The 19,769-nt window shown below is 41.3% G+C and overlaps 1 protein-coding gene across 1 annotated transcript; it reads right to left on the bottom strand.

The window, feature by feature from the left end:
- Window positions 1-7: 7 nt before the first annotated feature.
- wdr19 (WD repeat domain 19) lies at window positions 8-15,445 on the bottom strand. Its single transcript, XM_026170945.1, has 36 exons — window positions 15,306-15,445; window positions 14,230-14,321; window positions 14,069-14,134; window positions 13,828-13,953; window positions 13,519-13,634; window positions 13,301-13,416; window positions 12,592-12,672; window positions 12,294-12,406; window positions 12,022-12,195; window positions 11,671-11,741; window positions 11,381-11,553; window positions 10,967-11,087; window positions 10,770-10,876; window positions 10,553-10,669; window positions 10,167-10,322; window positions 9,649-9,796; window positions 9,322-9,526; window positions 8,757-8,916; window positions 8,216-8,326; window positions 7,925-8,034; window positions 7,781-7,838; window positions 7,314-7,460; window positions 6,812-6,894; window positions 6,633-6,716; window positions 6,403-6,549; window positions 5,826-5,950; window positions 5,578-5,687; window positions 5,421-5,489; window positions 5,275-5,352; window positions 3,911-4,007; window positions 3,692-3,816; window positions 2,913-2,994; window positions 2,664-2,814; window positions 2,435-2,558; window positions 2,261-2,337; window positions 8-1,481 (listed from the first exon to the last, which is right to left on the bottom strand). Exons 1-36 carry the CDS (start codon window positions 15,309-15,311, stop codon window positions 1,361-1,363), a joined length of 4,047 nt encoding a protein of 1,348 aa, XP_026026730.1. The 5' UTR covers window positions 15,312-15,445; the 3' UTR covers window positions 8-1,360.
- Window positions 15,446-19,769: the final 4,324 nt, after the last annotated feature.

Here is a 19,769-nt window from a genome sequence, read left to right as displayed (position 1 = left end):
TACAGACTGAGGAGTGTCGCACCTGTTTTTTTTTTTTTTTAACTCCAAATCTCGCCATACTGAACAAATGATGTGCGTAGTCTTCTCGCTCCACCACCATCATGTCTGTACATCTCTGTAGGAACGTGTCTCATCAGGAGTGTCGTTCACTCTTTCTGATAATGCGACTTTGGCTGGAGGACTGTTTCTTTTTCTACAACTACAGTACAGAAATGCTTTTGCTCTGCAGTCAGCACAGCTTCTTTTTCCTGTAAATTGCAATTTTGTAAAAAAAAAAAAAAAAAAATCCAAACAAAAATACACGAGTATTAATAGAGAAATGTGTTGCCTAGTGACTTATTTGAACAATTTGTCTATATTTGTATATAGTTGAAAAATGTTAAATATTCTGAGGATCCAACAAGAGGGCTTATCTCATGCACCACCATCCTGACGATAGCCGAGCAAACTTGCATTAAATCGACTCAACAGAAAAAGCATCCAACTGTGGACAGACTCAGCTGTAAGCAACTGCAGATTGTGGTGACTAAATGGTTGCCCTTTTGATCGGATCTGCCACAGGGTGAGAGGTGGGATACACCCTGGACTGCTCACCAGTCTGTTGCAGGGGGAATCATCAGTTAACCTTACCCCACTAACTGCATGTCTTTGGACTGTGGCCCAAGTTCTATACAACAGCTGCCTCACAGAGCCCTGAACAAGAATTACATGGATGATAATTGAAAGAAAATCTGAAGTAAGCTCAGACAGTAACCCAGAGGAGAGGTGAAATTCTTCCACTCTCCTCGGTGTATCGTCGTACTGCAGTGACTGATTATAATTTGAAAGAGACACAAAGAGATCTCAAGTGTTTCAGCTTGAGCTCTGGAAATGAGCTTGTTGCACAATTTTGATACCAATGGTGATAAAATAGAATTTCTTAATAATAAAAAAAAACGACATTTTTATTGAAAATACACATTTTGTTAGAAACATGAATACAGAACATTTACTGACCCCCCTCCCCCAAACACACTGGACTACCATATTAAAAATGGGAAATTTGGACATCTTTATATATTTATACACACACACACACACACACACACACACACACACACACACACACACACACACACACACACAATAAATTCAGCCACCAGCTCGCTGCAGCTGACCTAGTTGATATTGAATCCTCAGAATACGGCTCAGACCCGCTCTCTTTACAGCCTCCTGCTCTGCAAACTACAGCAAAGTGCAAACGTGCTACCTGTGACTTACTTGTCCTCATATCTCTCTCTCAGACTCTCACACACACGCACACACACACACACACACACACACCCAACCACCCACCCTCTGGTTGATGTCTGTTGTACTTTTACTGGGTTTCATCAGGTTCGTAGGTTTGCAGGTATTTTGCACAGTCGGAGATCTTTATCACCTGACTGGCACTCAGACTCTCAGAACACATAGGACATGATGTCTCCCTCTCCAGCAACCTGGAACAAAGTTCAGTTTACACGTGAACATTTAAAATTTCTATTAATTACACTAATTGATTCTGCTTCTCTTTGGTGAGAAAGAATACAGCCAGAGTACTTTTAACATTATTTAGCACAAAGACATGGTGAAGTGGTTAAATGGGTTTTTCCTGTTTGTTTGAAAAGATAAAAAGTTGTTGAAAAAAGGGCGTTGAAAACTTTCTATCACATAAACTAGAATAACAAAGTGACCATTCAATGGTTTTATGTGCTGTTCTGCAAATGCGATGTAGATGCCAACAACAGCTCGAGCTCATTTAATTTGGGTGAGAATCAGGTGAAGATCAAGGAAATCGGTAAAAACTTTATATTACTCACCATTTGTTATGGATCGTCTTAAATTTCAATTTGTTAGATCATAACATAAACGATTTAAAAACACGCTTTAGATTTTTATGAACGCATCAAAACTGGAAATAAAGTGCCGAGTCTGTCCCGTATGAATCACTGTTAAACATCAATGAAATGCTGACAGTGTAGATGGCTTCACTCTCAGGAGGTGAGACCACTCTAATGTTTAAAATAAGAGAAGCTTCCTCTTAAAGTGAACATTAAGATTACTAAGATTACTGATAAAGGTGGAAAAGTATTCAGCGCTCCAATAAAAATATAACTTTTGGCAAAATAACAAAAACAAATTTGACTCTGTCATGTTCAAAAATAGTCAACAGGGAAACCAGTTCACCCACTGCTGGTGAACTGCTCACTATGGTTTTAGATGTGAGTGTGCCACTTACAGGATGAACTGTGAGTGCAGTGCAGGGAATTCACAATGAGGACAGATGGACCAGTCCTCTTTCAGCATGTGATGACCCTGAGGAAGAAGCAGATGGATCGAGAATCAGATGAAGAGTATACGGGTCTGTCTTGGTGAAGAGCATCACAGTGTGTGAGCGAGCCGTCCTGTGTACCGTGGCGATGCAGTAGGGCAGGTTGTTTTTGCAGGAAATGCACAGCAGTTCGTTTTGCGGCAGCTGGAAGCCACAGAAGGGACACGGAGTAGTTTCCTCCTCCAGCTCAGACTTATCCGGGCGACTAGGGTGCAGATGGGAATTAAAATGAGGAGTCAGGGGCAGAATGGGCAAGAGGAGCTGATAAAGCAGAGGATGGATGAAGAGGGTAAGGATCACACGGACTCACCGAACCATCGCCTCAATCTTCTTCCTGTATTTGGTGTCGATGTCATTGCGATACTCCGGTCTCATCAACATGGCAGCGAAGCTGAATGCCGAGTTCTTCAGTCCAGCGCGGTGACATTCGATTACTGCTGACGTCAGAATGGGAACAACATCTACCCACACGCAAACACACACCGATGAGTTTTTGGCTTTTCACCAGCGTTTAGGTTTTATCAGCCATCATGTGAATCGGACTGACGGGTTGACTCACGTGCAGGAAACTTGCTGATGTTGTTGCTGACGCGGATGAGCATCCGTGCCCCCTTTAAATGGTCTCCTCTCTTTACATGAATCTAAATGTAACAACAACGAGAAGCAGGAGTCAAAAAGGTGCTTGTGTGAGCTCTGACAATATCAGGAGCACTTTGTTTGAAACTTATCCACATCTGCAATGTTGATAATTACAGGCTAATATGTTGAGCACAATTTGTTACCTTAAAAAGACTACTGAAATACAGTACACTGTAGGTGGCAGTAATAGAACATAACGAATGTAATTCTTATACTTTGGAAATAGCAGGATCGTGCCGAAAAGGTCAAACCATAGTTTTAAGAGTCAAACAGTCCAGGACCCTTTGATGGACCCACAGAGGTAAGAAATAAGTCTGTATTTGTAGTTTTATATGTAAACAACACAGTCGACCCTGTCGATAATGGCCAGCCTTCGACTCCGCCTCCATCTGGAACATCTACTAAAATCTTTTAATTAGGACATGCTCATTTTATCCCAACCCTCCCACCCTTTAAGGCAGACAGCGGCCCCTCCCTGAGCCTGGTTATGGTTTCTTCCTGTTAAAAGGGAGTTTTTCATTCCCACTCTCACCAGATGCTTGCTCAAAGGACATCATCTGATTGTTGGGGTTTACTCTGTATTACAGTCTTTCATTTGCTGTTGTTTTTCTATCCTCAGCTTTAAATTTACAATTGTCCAAAAAGACAGAAATTGCAGACCGTCCGAGCAGCTGCATGACAGACGTGTGCTGTACTCACCTTCACCAGTAGGTAGGAGTGGAGGATCATCAGATTGGTGGCCATCTCAGCAGGGATCTTAATCTTCTGAGCCTGCAGCTCTGTGTACATGCTGAACAGCACGTCGTGGGCATTACGGTAGTTCCCTTTGGAAGTTACACACAAACGATTGGAAGTAAGCATGTTTTATTGTGCTGTTGCTGCCCACACATAAATATGTTTGTGTGAATCTGTTTGCACCTGCACACTGCTCTTCTCTGGCGATGATGATGGCAGTGCGAGCTGCCTCCCTGTACTGCTGCAGGGCCATATACAGCCGGAACAGGTACTTTGCATCCTGGGAGGAAAAGAGAAACATGAACTAACAGATTTAAAAAGTTTCCCTCTCAAATTTACTGAGGGCTCTAGCTGCATAAAACAGTAACAGCTACAAAACTATCCGGTTTAAGTTGTGTCTTTGCCCGACTGGTGACCCATCTATCAGAGGCTTCCTGTGACAGCTGGGACAGCTCTAACTCCCCTGGGACCCACCCACTTTCAACTGCTCCCTTTACAAGTCATCACAGCAGATCATCTCTGTCCCTCTCACCCAATCCCTAACGTAATCATCTGCCACACCAACCCTCCGCATATCCACATTCACGACATCCATGAGCCATCTTCTGTGGTCTCTGTCATTTTCTCCAGCCTGGAAGCTCAATTTCAACATCCTTTGTCTGGTATATCCACTGTTCCTCCTCTGCACACATCCAAACCATCTCAGTGTATTTCCAGTGTATCATTTCTAATCTAGTCCATCCTGGTCACTCCCAATAAACGTGACACATGGTTTAGGAAATGGACAGTGGATAATTTAAAGCAAGAGATACTGACACATAAAAATCTTGCAAAGCTAAACTAAACTAAAAATTCAACAAACAGAAATGAGAGAATAAATAGCAAACACTTGCCCACTTTCTCTTAACAATGGCTCATGTGCAAATTTTCTCTGATATATCAGCAAGCTTAGAAAATACTGCAGATACACAGTCAGCAACATTTGTTACCAAAACACAGGCATTTATTAATTTATTTAGAGTTTAACACTCAAAAATATTATCTGCTGACATACTAGCTCCACTGTAACTGTCATCAGACATTATGCAAGTGATGGTCCATCCTGACTGCAGGAAAAAAAATAACACCTTTCTACAGCAGAGACTCACCTATTTTAACCATCAGGCATAAGAAAACTGCCTCAAGTGCTTAGAGTTAAAACAAGAAAGCCTCAGCAGTATTGAAAATCTTCTTCTTCAGTCCTTCAAAGTAATGCTTACTACAGACAATCTGTCAAACAAACTCCCGGCTGCTCTCTAATCACAGATCTGCTGTCCCATTACCTCTTGAAACACAACATTTGTGAAGAAAGTCTAAATCTTCTGGGTCCTTTTTAATATTACATCAAAAAACAGAAAACTCACGACTACAGCTGCTCACTGAAGGCGCTACAAAGAATATATTCACAGGGAGAAAAGGAAGTAAAAATACTGCAGAACAATAATTTAATAATCAGAATATGCTTGCTGAGTTCAACCTGAAACTAAAGGCTCTAGTGATCCAGTTACCTTGGGCATGCCGTCACTTTCCCCCATCAGGTAATCTATCAGCTGATTGGTCAAAGAGTTGTCCTTGGCCTGGCCAACCTGGAATACACACACATCAATAAAAGAAATGTCGCACACACACACACTCTTTAGCTCACAGCTCTCACCGTCTCAATCGCCATCTCGATCGCCAGGTTGTCTTCGGTGTTAGGGCACAACAAGAAGTGCTTCAGCGCCTGACAGTTGTCCAGAATTAAAAGAGCCGTTTGAATAACAGGAGTCATAAAACTAAACATGATTGATGAGTGAATTCATTGCTCTTACTCTGCTGTACTGTCCACACTTCTGAAAGAACTTGCCAGCCTGCAGGTGTTTCTTCTCTCCCTCAAAGTAGAGAGCGATGCTCTGATAGTCCTCCTGTATGGCCTCAGAGCCTGATGAACACAAAACCCACCAGCCATGAAACAACAGTGAAAACTACGCATAATGAAACAGAATAACACAAAGAGAAAACAGCTCAGGCCTCGAGCAAACACTGCAAAAGGGAAACACATTTCCAGAAACAGGCTGACCGATGATGTCTGCGTAGACCTCCATCTGTCCGTGCTGCTGCGCCAGCTGGAAGGCTTCGTCGTTGCAGTGGGATAAAACCAGGAAGTGGATGGCTGAGCCATAGTCGTTCAACCGCAGAAAGAACCTGGGGTGCACACAAACAGACAAATGGAAAAAAATAAATAAATCACCAAGCGGAAACAAACAGAGCTGACAGAAAATTAATGAGCACCAACCCTAACAGGAATGAATCCTTAAAGCCTTTAAACATCAAGTACACTGAACCACAGCTACTCCCAGCTTCTACTGTGATCCTCCTAACTGTCATCCATCACCTGTTAATAACATTTACAGGCCTCAAAGACATTCAATTCTCTAAATCTATAGTAATAATAGTCATTGGTTGCAGCTTTGTGAATGCAAATGTATCAGGCACCAGTTATCCAACCTTCAATCTCAAGAGGTCACTAATAAAATAACACGGTACTGCCAATGTTTTTGTACACTCAGTGCCTTTAATTTGTTAAGCTGTCCCTTTTATAGTAAATGTTAAAAAAGTGAGTTATTTGTTGGATTTTAAGGTCAGTAAAATCCTACCTGGCAACCATCTTTGCTCCGTCGATGCTCTGCATCTCTCTGACGATGCGAACAGCTTCCTCTGGGTTGTTCAGGTGGTCCAGCAGCACGCGGATCACATTGTCCCAGTCCTTCGCGCTTTCGTAGGCTCGTGCCGCATCCTTGTATCTGTGCACACAGTTCTCAGGACGTCAGGTTCCCTTTCAGCGATCCACACATCACAGCCACAGGTACACAAACTAACAACCTACTTGCCATCCGCCTCCTTGGCCTTTGCATACTGCAAATGAATCTTGGGAGAAGAGACATTTGGAAGCAGCTCTCCCACCTTTGTCCTGAGAAAGAAGCAAAACATAGTAAAATCCAACCAAGATGATGAGAAACGTGCAGATTGGATATGTTAGTCAGGGTTTGTTCATATTTGCCTCACCAGTTTTTGCAGCGAATGTAGACAGAGGCCGCTTTGTCATAATACTGTCCTTTTTCATAGAGCTGAGCAGCTTCAGAGTATTGCTGTGATTAAGAAAAAACACACACAGATGAAGATATGAACAAGACACACCACCTCTGATCTGTAAATGCAGTCGTCTCCATTTTTCAAAGTCTGACAAACAAAGTAAGACAGACTTTGACTAAAATATACACAGCATATGTTGTGTATATTTCTGCTTATAAAATTGGTAGAGACGCAGCTGAGACTCACTCCAACAAGGCTGTTACTCACACTCAATTTTTGCTCCAGTTTGTCAAATCTCCCCTGGACTCGCAATAAGGACAGGGATTATTATATTTTTAAATTCCCACAGATGTCCCTTATCCGTGGAGCCTGAGGTTTTTCATTTTGGTCACATGGTTTTCAAGCTGTAACTGACTAAATTTAGGGATGCTTTTTTAGGTGGAAATGTCTGCCAAAAATGTGGGGCTGACTCTACCTTCATGCTCTCCAGTATGGCCCCACATTCCTTCTTGAGAACTCTGCTCGGGTGCTGGATAGCCTGAGCGGCTCCTCTCCTGATGTCACCCATCCTGATGGACATCCTGGCCACACCTGCCTGGCACGCCTCATCGTGCTCCTGGAACTGCCCAGAGAGGGGGAAAATGAGAAAAATGGCTACAAACACAAAACTGCTTTATTTCCTTCACCTCTGACTAGAACCTTCAACTGCCATCTTGTGCAACAAATAGAAAGAATATAATCTGTAATCTGTAACTTGTGCTTGATGTACAGCGACCCTCCAACCTGCCTTCAAGTGTCCTCTTTGTAAATACAGGGAGAAGGTGAGCAGGAGATAAGACTCTAGGTGACATTTTCAGCTATGAAACACTTAAAAAATAACACTAAGTCACAAACATCCCTTAAAAGGAAAAAACTGAATCGTCAACATGAGATTTCTCTTACTTTGCTGTTGTGGGTCATGCCTTTTTCATAGTGTGCCAACGCAGTAACATAATCTCCACTACAAACAGAGAGAGTGAGACATTTAATGAGAGTGTAGACAAATCAGGTCTGTACTAAACCTGTGCCGTGTGTGTAAACACTTACACAAATTCTAGATGAACAGCATATTCTTTGGATATAAAGGGAATCTGATCCTCTGCTAGCCTCTTGGCTAACATGAGAGCACTGTCCCAGTGCAGCAAGTCTCTTCTCATCTAATACACACAAAGAGACACACACAATACCACATTAACAATATTATCGTTACAGATGTTCTGCATGCAGTAAAATCTCATGATTGTAATGAACAGCTTAACATTTTATGCATGTGACACCATAAAAAATGCAAGGAGTCAATTTTCAGTCTCTTAAATGTTTACACAGACGCAAACACACCTCCAGAGCAGCGACTGGGGAACTCGAGGACAGATAAAGGTCTTGGGCCCGGTTGTAGTCCTCCAGAAACATGGCCAAATGTCCTGCCAGTAAATTCATTTCCTCTGTACCCTGGAAAGAGAGAATGACATAAATACTAAGAGAAAATGAGAGAGGAAACAAGTGGACCAGTCTAAAATTAGAACAGACAGAGACGATGTCTGTCAGGAAGAATCTGTGACACACAAATTATTTTTATGTTTATTTAAAAGGGACAATGCATATTAATTAACATGGGAGCATAACTAGTAAATATGCCAGATTTAGCTGTACAGGCTACTTTACATCCGTGGTCCCTGGCAGGTTGATGGCATCATAAATTAATCAACACAACCAAACATACAGAGGGATGTGAGCATAATTAAAAAACAGAAACAAATGTAAAATAAACACATACCCAAATAGCATATTAAAAATCTAATGCTAAAATCATTTTATGAAAACACATTAGAATCAAGGACTTTCAGTGAGATTATGTCTAATCAGGAAAACGTGTGTATACCTGGATGCTCTGCAGAGACAGCACCATGCCGACATTGCCACTCATGCGGTACACCTGGATGGCCAGCTCAACCTCCATGTGGACCAAGCAGGCTTTGCCCAACTCTGCCCAGGCTGCATTAGTGCCTGCAGACTTGCACAGAGCCCAGGCTTCGTGGAACCTGGACAGGAAGATTATGTTATTTATAAGTCCTTTACGGTTCTTCTCGCCTCCATCAAAGTCGTCATTGGCTGCCCTAAAATTGCAATTTTGTAAGTTAACAGACTGCTTATCTTGAGTGAAAATGTAAAAGCGGGTAAGAAAAGTAAATCAGTGAAAAGGGATGAGTGGCTTTTTCAGATGCTTTCTTTTATATCAAAATGAAGTTTGGTAAAAATGTTTCAAATTAATAACTTTAATCTCTTCCTTCATAACAATCTTTCAAAGCAGCGCAAAGCAAAACCGACTGCAGACGGGACAAATTCATTCCTTACATTAAACATTTGCATGTGAACCAACAGCGATATCACTTTAAGGCCTTTTCCACCTGGAGCACACACAGTTCAGTGTTTCCAGCATCGCTGACCTTTTGAGCATGAGAGCCTGGGCGAGCTGCCTGCTGAGCTCTGCCGATGAGTCTGTCGCCGTGCGCTTCAGGAATGAGTGTGTGCTCAACTCCACTTCGCTGATTTTACCGCTCGCCGTTTGACAGGTCAGCTCACCGTTGTGAAAGAGCAGAGGCTTCTGGGAAAAGGGGAGCGCAGTGCTCCCTACTAACACCACCTGTGGGCCTGAGCAGAGTCACAGAGAGAGGAAATACACTTAAAAATATCACCTGTAGTAGATTTGAATGCATGTGGGCACTGATGTGACCTTCTTATTACCGCCCCGTGATGTGGTGCCATCCCCCTACCATAGATGGTGGTTTTATGCAGGGCGTAGGTGTAGACTTTGTCATCATCATAGGCTACAAACACCCCTCTGTCTGCATGCCAGTTGTCCCAGAGCACTCCTGTGATGGTGGGTGAGAAGTTGGGGAGCTCAAAGCAGGACTCTGTTGCCTGCAACACACACACACACACACACACACACACACACACACACACACACACACACACACACACACACACACACACGCACACACACGCACACACACGCATGTTACTGTAATTCTAAAGACGTTATGCCCCCAAATTAATGCTGAAAGACTGCACTTCAATCATATCTTGATTGCTTGATTTAAAACCCAGTGTGGTGTTGTACAGATGGTGGTGTCTGCTGCTTCTATTACTACCACAAAATGTAACACACAGTGACATTCATCTTGGTGAAATATTAGTTATCTTATTATAAAGTTTCACTACAATATGCTCAGGTACTTTATATGCTTTTTTATTTAGGTGAATATTAATACTTTTAAAAATCACTGACGTTTGCAGGGGAGAGCAGGAAGCCGCTGTTCTTGTTATCGATGAACACCAGTCGAGTGCCAATAACATCAGGGAACACTTTCCTCACACCAACTGAATGGCTGTAGCTGTTCACTGTCTCCCAGTCCTCCACCAGGACAGACACCACACTTCCAGACTGAGAAAAACAAAAATTCAAGTGATGTTAGCAAGTGACAAAAAACCAAACAAATAAACAAAACACTGAGGGGGAAACAGGACAAATATGACTGACAAGAAAAACACAATTAAACTAAAGATAAAAAAATATATATTTAATGACTGACAGTGTTATACTGATGTCCCCTCATATAACTATGACATGTAGATTTTGTACAAAGGTGGGTTTTTTTCTCTGATCGCACTCACATCAGTGCCATAGTAGAGGAAATCAGCAGTGAGGGCGTGGCAAAGGATGCGGCCTTTTCTGTCATTGTCTGGAAAAAGCTTCATCTGCTTCTTCTCGTCCTGATCTTTGCCTTCAATCTAAAAACACAACACATATACGGAGGCCTGTAGTTTATTCATGAGATAAAACAAAAAAAACGATGAAACCTGCTCGGTGATCAGTCACCAGATGGCTCACCACATGGAGCTGGACTTTCCCCTCAAACAGCGCTGCTGCGTAGTCAGAGTTAAGACACATGCTGGCTATTGTCCCCAAATACTCGATGTCCTTCAGCTTATTAAAACCTGAGACACACAGAGACATTTCAGGGACGTAGAAGGGCAGTGATTCACTCTTGGAAACCTGATTCACTGGACACACAAACACACACACACCTGGTTCCTGGTCTACCAGGGCGTAAAACCAGGCTCTGTTGTTCATCCCCACAGCCACATGGTACGGTCCCACTGCAATGAATGTGGGCTCTACTTCCACTTCTATCGTTACTGGACTCTCCTGAAAACACAGCAGCAGATTCTCATATTACATATTACATATTTAAAGAAATCCTTCCTCTGTTTAAGGGCTGCTGTGAGCCTGTATGAGTGCACTAATCCCTCGACTCTATTAAAAAAAACCCGGTTTTTAATCCAAGTTGTTTGAGTTCGTTGTTTTTTGCTGATTTTATTTTTTTATTTTTCATCTTGTTGCCAGCAGTAAGCCACTCTCCTATCTCTGCTGTTTTTTGTTTTTTCAGAATAATAACTGATGATAATTATAAGAGAATCCGTGTTTGTGTGTGTCCTTACCTCCTCCACCTGGTTGCAGACAGTGACCTCCAGCAAGGAGGTGAGGTAGGCCAGCCGGGTGCCGTAGCTGTCGCCAAGAATGGGCAGCTTTGTCAGGAAGACATGGAGCGTCCCTCTCTGTGTGGAAAGTGCCAACAGCTGGCCGTCATCTGTCCAGCTCAGCTGATCCAAACCTGTAGGAGGAGACACAGCGGGATCCACAGTGATTGAAGAATGTAAGATGGACTATCTGGATGGCGGAAAAAAAACCCTAAAACACCCCCAAAACAAAACAAAAACAACAGCCTCACCTTTATTCTCATCATCCAGCTGAATTATACTGCTGATATCTTTGCGATCTGACAGCTCGTGGATTTTTATGCTGGAGCAGAAGCACAGGGTTAGATTTTTCCCATTTACAAATAATTAAAAAAAAATAAACAACACTGAAATGGCAGCCCAGCTGCTTTATTGAAAGTCTGTGTGCATCCTCGCTTGATGCTGGTGAGATGGCCACACTATTGAGTCCATCTTTACAGCTATAAGTGTGACACAGCTCATTCCCTCTCTCTCTGGATTTTTGTGGGGCAAAAAAACCAACAAAGTACACTTTTTTTTTAACATCACACGAAGATTCTGAAGAGTGGTGGTGTTTTGCGTACCTGTTGTCCCCACAAGACGCAGCCTTGTTCAGTGCTGTGGAGATGGCCACGCTGTTGAGACAGTCTTTATGGTTGTGAGCCTGATAGAGCTCATATCCTATCTCCCTGATGTGTGTGGAGATGACCACAAAGTATCCATGGGAGAAACCAATGAGTATATACCCATCACCATACCTACACAGTGCAACAAAGATGGCGAGAGAACACGTTTTACTGCAAATAACTCAAGCGTGATTACCAAAGCTTGTTGTGTGTGTGAACAGATGCAATACCAGCGGTAGGACACAATGTTTCCATAGCGACGCTCGAAGGCTAGCTCTATTGGGTTTCCAGGGTCGTTGATGTTGAAAAGCATCAGTATCTTCTTGTCCACAGAAACACTCACCTGAAGGGTGGAATAACGTGCACTTTTTCCATGACACATTTCAGACATCCTAAACCTTTTATCCCCTTCATAAGAAAAATTGATTTTAACTTTTCTGCAAATCCCAGCTGTCATGTTCAAACAGACCTTCTTAAAATTCATCTCCAGTACAGGTTCAATTTGAAACTAGCAGAAAGCAGACTCACTGTGCTCTCTCCTTGAGCTGACCTTTCATCCGTCTTCATCACCGAGAAATAAATTTCAGCAGGCTCACCGCGAACTGTTGTCTGGCAAAAGATCAGAAAGTACACTCGGTCATTAAGGCCTGCTGTGACTGATTTTTAGTCCAGTTCAGATTTAATTTGGCGTACCTCAGCCTTTTCTCCCTGTTTCCTGAATAGCTACTTAACATCCACCCTTCCATTGAATCCATTTCTGATGTGGCTTTAACAAACAGGTCTGCTCTTTGGGAATCACCTTGTTGGTGCAAAAATACTATTATGTATTATTGTGCATTATGTACTATTACATTATGCCTGTCACACTGTGTTATGTTTGGCATTTTTTACAGATTCAACCAAAGAAATTATGTGTTTTTGTCACAGGCGTATAGTAACAAAATGCCTAAAGATACAACTTAAAATTGCCTGCTTGCTAAGCTGTCTGTTATGTAAAGAATCAACACTGGTTCACACTTTGAGTTAGCCTTCTTTAGGCTTGAATGATCCCTTGATCAAATGGCTTAACAAACAAAGCACAGACTGAAGTGAAAATGAGTGAAAAAGCAGCAAATGTCCAAAGAAAAACTCTGAAAGACCTTCAGAAAAACTGGAAAACAATTCTTAAAGAACATTAAAAAAATTATAAGACATGAGGGCTGATTTAAGATTTTTGCACACTACTGTATTTGACTACCTGTCTGATGGTGTCTCCCTCATGATTGCTGATACTCAGCGTGTTGTCGTCACTCCCCAGAGCCAGCAGATTCTGGGAGCTCCAACAGCCACAGGTAATCTTCTTGCTATGTTTGCCTATCAAGTTCGGAGAGAAGGAGGCAGAGAATCAATATTACAGAACAGACTAAAGACCATTAAACCATCCAAGATTATATATACAGTTGTGTTGTCTGTTACCCAGCACAGGGATCTTGCGTGAGGTCTGCTGATTGTAGATCAACAGGTTTCCTTTGACTGTTCCGACTGCCAACAGCGGGCTAGTCTTTGACCACAAGATGAAAGACATCTGATCTCTGTTTGAAACCATCAACAATGAGAACACAAAACGTTTAGCTTTACTTATTTCAAGATTAGTGTTCTGTTGAAACAGGGAAAAAAACATATTTGCAGTGAAATTATGCAATGACTAACACTTGCATCACTTATTCAGCAATTAACTGTAGTAGAATGATGGGGTTTTATTTTCTCCCTCTGAAATGGTCGTACCTCATACCGCTGTCTATCTGGGATGTTTTACTGACACTGGCATCCCAGAGAAAGATGGAGCTGGATTTTGCAGCTATCACTGCCAGAATGTCCCCATCCTTATCCCAGTCCATCCCCACACAGCGTCTTACAGAGAAAGAGGAGAAAGGAAGTTATTAAGAAAACCTGAACATTCAGTGGTAATCAGCTAAAACTGTTAGATGACACAAAACTGGAATCTGAGTGATTTTCTCACACTTACCCTGGAAGGTTGATTTCAGTCCACTTGTGTCCATGTCGATCAAATATTTTCACTGTGTTGTCCTGTCTGTGTGATTGAAAATAAAGCTCAGTCGAAGACAAATAGCAGACTGTTACACAGCCTTCTCAGAGCTATTTTGTTAATCAAAAAGGCATACTCACCCTGCAACAGCGATATAATTACCAAGGCTTTTCTGCCACTTGTACAGCAGGTTAGATCCCGCCCAGGCTTTTTCAGCAAGTACAAAAACACTCTGTGGATTTAAACATGTCCTTATAGGTTTGTTTTTCCCACTCTACCAATTTTATAGGTCAAAATGAAGAGCATTATAACACAGCCAGAAAAGGGAGTCGCTCATCATCTTCTTGTCAAATCCAAGAAAATGTATCCAAGTTAAATTTTTCAGGGTACCTGGTAACTGATTGTTTCCCCAAATAAATCTGTTTTATTGATTAGTATCACTTCACATTTCTCACCTATTTGTCCACACCCCACGGTCTTCAAAGCCACTTATGTATGGGGAGGATGAATTTTTGGAGAGGTTCAAAGTCTCTCTCTGGCATAAGTTTTAGCAATTCAATTAAGTTATTTTTTCATGTTAGCGCCCCAACCTTAGAGACATACAGTACTAAATTTATGGAGTGCCACTTCAACGTAAAGTTTCATCTTATTTGCTTCTAAATACATATTAAAGCATCGTCTAGAAAGCTCCTTAATCAAACTATATCAAAACATGTGCCAGATAGCTAGGTGTACAACATACCCATGTACTGGATGCAACAAAATACACCCGCAGAAGTTACTTATAAAACAGAAAAGTGACAACTAACTTATTTTAACTTAGCTTAAACTCATGTCTGCGTTATCATTACAAAGATTAGCTCAGCAACCTAAAATATTTTAACAAAAACGCACAAAAAACGCTGTTTAAAAAGACGGGTGACAAAGGAGAAAGGTGCTATGGGTAATATTATTTTAGCTGTGAGTATAGAGATTTTTGTTATCATTACTGTGACTATGTTTGCCAAAACAGCCCGTTTGTTCGATTATTGGATAATACACAACGCAACGCAACACACATTTTTAGTGGACTTTGGTCGACGTTCAGTCTGTCTTCAGCTAACACTTGGCTAACGCTTGGTTTCTAGGAGGTGAATAAACGCAGTTAGCATCCAGCTAAACGTGTGGAACGAATGGAATGAGTGAACGAAAATAAAATTAATTTATTGGTACAAACCTTCATCGCGATGCTGTTTTGTCGTTAAATATTGGAAAGGACAGGTATTCACTTCTCAAAGCATCTCAGATTTACAGATATGTGTATGTATTACCCACAATCCTTCACTCTGAAGCGTTTGCGGTTTGGCGCTGTCATGGCAACAGTCAGCAGCCAATGAGGTTCTGTACAGATGAGAGCGATCAACAGGTTTCAAGCAAACACTGTAAAAAGAAGATGTAAAAGATAAAGAGGAGGTCTCATATTTAACAGTGGGTGTTGTTTAATATGGATTTGTTCTATATTTAATACACAGAATAAAACACAGATTACTAAATAATGGACACCGAAGAAAGCCGAAGGAACTGAAATATGTCTCTCCGCATGTGAATTTAGCCTTTGGCAGCAAATAATTTTAATGCTCTGGGCATTATCTCAGAACAGATATGTACTGGTTGCCCTTCATATTATAGCATGCAACAAACGGTGTGGATGCACTAAAATAAGAGGGAATAATTTAAGGCTTTACAGGAAAAGACAAATAATTATATTTTAAGAAATGTTAAATAGTGAGTAAGTCATTTTAAGTAGTGTGTAAGGTGTTCAGGCATTTTTACATGAAAGGACACACAAATTATACTATAAGTTATTTTAAATAGGGGATTATTTGTGGAAGTTCTCCTGTTCACAATGTAAATACGCTGTCCGTCTTGATGCAGGCTCAATCATCAAGGTAAGTAAATCTCCAAAAATTGATTCTGTTCATCTGGATGTAGCATATTTAAGTAGCGTAAATACGCTGTACTTTTAGGGGCATGACAATTGTATATTGATATGCATCGTGGATGTTCCACTATATAATTGTCTGCTTATATTACAAAAATAGGATGAGGACTGTTCTTGCTTTCCTACCTGCCCATGTGATCTTGTAATGATGAAGTCCAAACAATAAAATCAGCGTGAGTTAATCAGGGCTCGACAAGTGAGTGGGTGTTACAGTTAAAAGTGCAATGAAAAATACAGAAGTTAAATGTTCCACCTTGTCTCTTGTGAAGGATCTCCTTCACAATCAAGAATCATTGTCCAGATTCAAAATGATTTCAAAGTTTGTTGAACCAATGGACAAAGCTAAATCACCCAACATAAAGTCTCTCTGTATTTCATTTGCTCTGGGAATATAATTAATACATTATTTTAAAAAACAGGTAGAAAGTGAGCATTGCATATAGCATGAGAGAGAAAACAATTCATATCAGTTCTGACAGGATTTTCTAATCAACTGCAATAAATGGCATGAAAAATTGTTATTATCCATCCATCCTTCTTCTTCTGCTTATCTGGGCCGGATCGTAGGGGCAGTATCCTAAACACAGAAGCCCAGACCTCCCTCTCCCCAACCACCTCCTCCAGCTTATATGGGGGAACACCAAGGCCTTCCATCCCTTTATGCAAAGACACAGTTCTTTCGAAACATCACAAAACATCGAATACAAATTAAACTCTCAGATCCAAAAAGTAGGTTAAGCAAAATTTGCACTTCAGTGCTTGCAAACACAAACTTGCTTCAGCCATCATAACTCCACTGACTTGGATCTCTAGAGTAAAAACTTCTTCATAGCTGGATTAACCAAACAGTAAACAGTACTGATTCTTAGGTGAGGATATTCACAGCATAACTGTTTAATACAGACTTGCAGCTTTAAAAAGAAAATGTAAGTAACACCACAAATTAATACCACTGGCCAGTTTTCACCTTTTCCAAGCAGCATTATTGTTACAAGTATCAAGCCCACATGAAGTTAACTGAAATCATGCTTTCACCACAGATCCAGCAGGTGGCAGCTTTTCATAGTTTTTCTTTAAAGAACATCTCTTTCTACTCTCCAGGCATGCCTATCTGCATATCTTTGTCCCATTTCATTTCTGCTGTCCTCTGGGTGTTCACTGATGTCCTTTTTGGAAGTTAACCAATTTCAGTGCTTTTCTCAGTGCTTTACAGAATGACCCACCCGATATAAATTAGGAGAAACTTCTGCCTCCCTTGTGTTACCTCATTTTGCCCATAGGCAGAAAGAAAATGCTGATGACCTTCTGATGATCCGTGTACAACCCAGGCAGAGAGCTGGGATGAAATGCCAGCTGTGTCACACAAATATTCCTGTCTGTGCTCTGGCATGCTGAAGCAGAATACACCCTGCTGACTCAGATCTCATTAAGATGCACTGAAGGGAGCAGCTGTATGATTTTCAAGCAAAATGGTAAAATTAGAGCAGAGAGAGATGAAAAAACGAGCTGATGAAAAATGAATGAAAGTGTTTTTGCCAACGAGACAATGCGAGCAGAGCTTTTATGCAGGATGCGGTGCGTTAATAGAAAGAAAAAAGGAACTGCTGCACTTTACGAAATATAAAGAAAGCAGGTCTATATGACATAGTGAAAGCTGACAGATAATCACTGAAAATGACTTCCTTTATTTCCTTTATTATGTGAACCATTTCAGCTTTCCATCGTTGCAGCTGCGGAGGAAATGAGATTCTCATGGTATTTTTTTTCTGCTCCTTCCTCCTTATTCTTTCACAAAAAAATCCCAAATGAATATGTTTCTGCCCTCCAGGAATCATGCAAGTTTTATGTAGGTGTTACAAGTTGCCCTGAAAAGATACTTTGAAATATCTTTATGTTCTTTTTAAGGTTTTTTTTTTTTTTCCCTTCTTTTAAACAAATCTGATCCTGGAGGTTTTTGTCAATCCTGTGGTATTATTTTTTTCTCCACACTTTCTAGGCATTCAGTGTCTAGCAGAGCACAGGAGCCTTGCAGGAGAGCAGTTCCTTAAATATTCTATTTTTGGCAGGTTAATTGGTACTGAACCTCGGGCTACCCCTGCACGACAATCCTATTTCTCTTTTGCTGTATATGCATTTATTAATAATACTGATAAAAGATAAAAGGCATTATTACAGCACTACATGCAATCATGCTACATACAATCTTGAAACTGAGAATCAGTCCTAGACTATACAGTGAGCCCTTATCAAGACCACACAACCAGAATACAGAGCAATCCAAACACAACACATGCAAGATGGAGTCACCCTGTGTGTGTTGGATACTAGGAGGCAGTTTTGGCAGTCGACAGATCCGCGTCAGTAACCACTGAGATCCTCCTAAGGAGCTTTTTATTTTAGTGCATCTCATAATCTTCAGCTGATGATTTTTCTCGCCCCAGTGATCACGGATATGAAAACAGTCAAATTTCAACCCGTGGTGGTTTAAAAGCTCCAAATGCGACAACTGTGACAAAACTGTCACCATGATGTTGACTTGTAAACATCTATGATGAATTTTTAGTCTGCAAATCAATATTCTGACAGTGTTAACACAACAAAGTGCACTCATACACTTTCTTTCTCAAAGCTGCAATTAAAACGTAGGCAAAACAAACACGTGTAAAAATTTACACATCGAGTTTGCCGCAAAGTGATGACACCATTTGTGGATGAAGGATTGCACGAGTGCCAGCACCGTGATGACACCATCAGTAATGAACGCACCTTTTCCCATTTGTTTTCCCCAAAATGAAGAGGAAATTTGCTCTTAATTCACAGTATCTGTCATTTCCTTCTGTTTGTTCCAGCTCTTTATTGAAGCCATATAGTGCTTTTACTGGGCGCCACATAAAGGATTTTATACACACTTTTTATACACACTCACACCAGTCAGTCTCCACAAACTTTAGGGTCTTTACTAGAATTAAAAATACAGTTTTGTGGGTCTCACAAGCGCTTGACTGCACAGCATATCTGCTTTATTCTGCTGCTGCGTTGATGCAGATGTTGACAGATGTAAGTGTTTACCGGTTATTTCCAAGTGTAGGATGCAGAATGAAGCAGACCACTTTGTGTCTCCCTCTTGCTGCTGTCAGGGGAAATAGACTCAGGTGCAGTAAGGCGGCAAGACAAGGTCACCAGCATCATCTCTGAACGCCACCGGGAGTCGTTTGTCAGAAGCACTTATGATTTAAAGCTTCCTCTGCAATAAATATCAGAGTGAATCACTTGCCTACTGGTCACTGTCCTGAGGCTAAAATATCTATAAACTGCCCCCATTCCTCCTCCCTGCACACTTGTTCCACTCTGCCTCGAACAGCTGTGGCGTCTCTGGTTCAGTGTTTAGCTTTTACATTTGAGGAGCTGCACTTAAGACTAATGAGGATCCATATTAACCTCCAGGCACATGAAAATACATTCAGAATTGCACTTCAGCAGCCAAAAACCTGCACAGAAACCTTTGAACTGCAAAGGGCCTTGGCTGGAGTCGCACCAATGGGGGTGCTGTTAGAAATAAGAGCCAAATTTACACCACAGTGGCATTTACTGTGAATGTGACAAACGCAAACTGCCAGCTGCAACATCTGTAGCATAAACATGATTAGCTGTTGCTGTTAAAACGCCTCTGTCGAGCAGGGAAAAAGCCACGGGAAGTGG

This window comes from Astatotilapia calliptera, chromosome 6 (assembly GCF_900246225.1).
Source record: "Astatotilapia calliptera chromosome 6, fAstCal1.2, whole genome shotgun sequence".
Taxonomy (NCBI): Eukaryota; Metazoa; Chordata; class Actinopteri; order Cichliformes; family Cichlidae; genus Astatotilapia; species Astatotilapia calliptera.
Note: the sequence above shows the minus strand (reverse complement) of the source record. Positions and strands in the feature narration are given on the sequence as shown.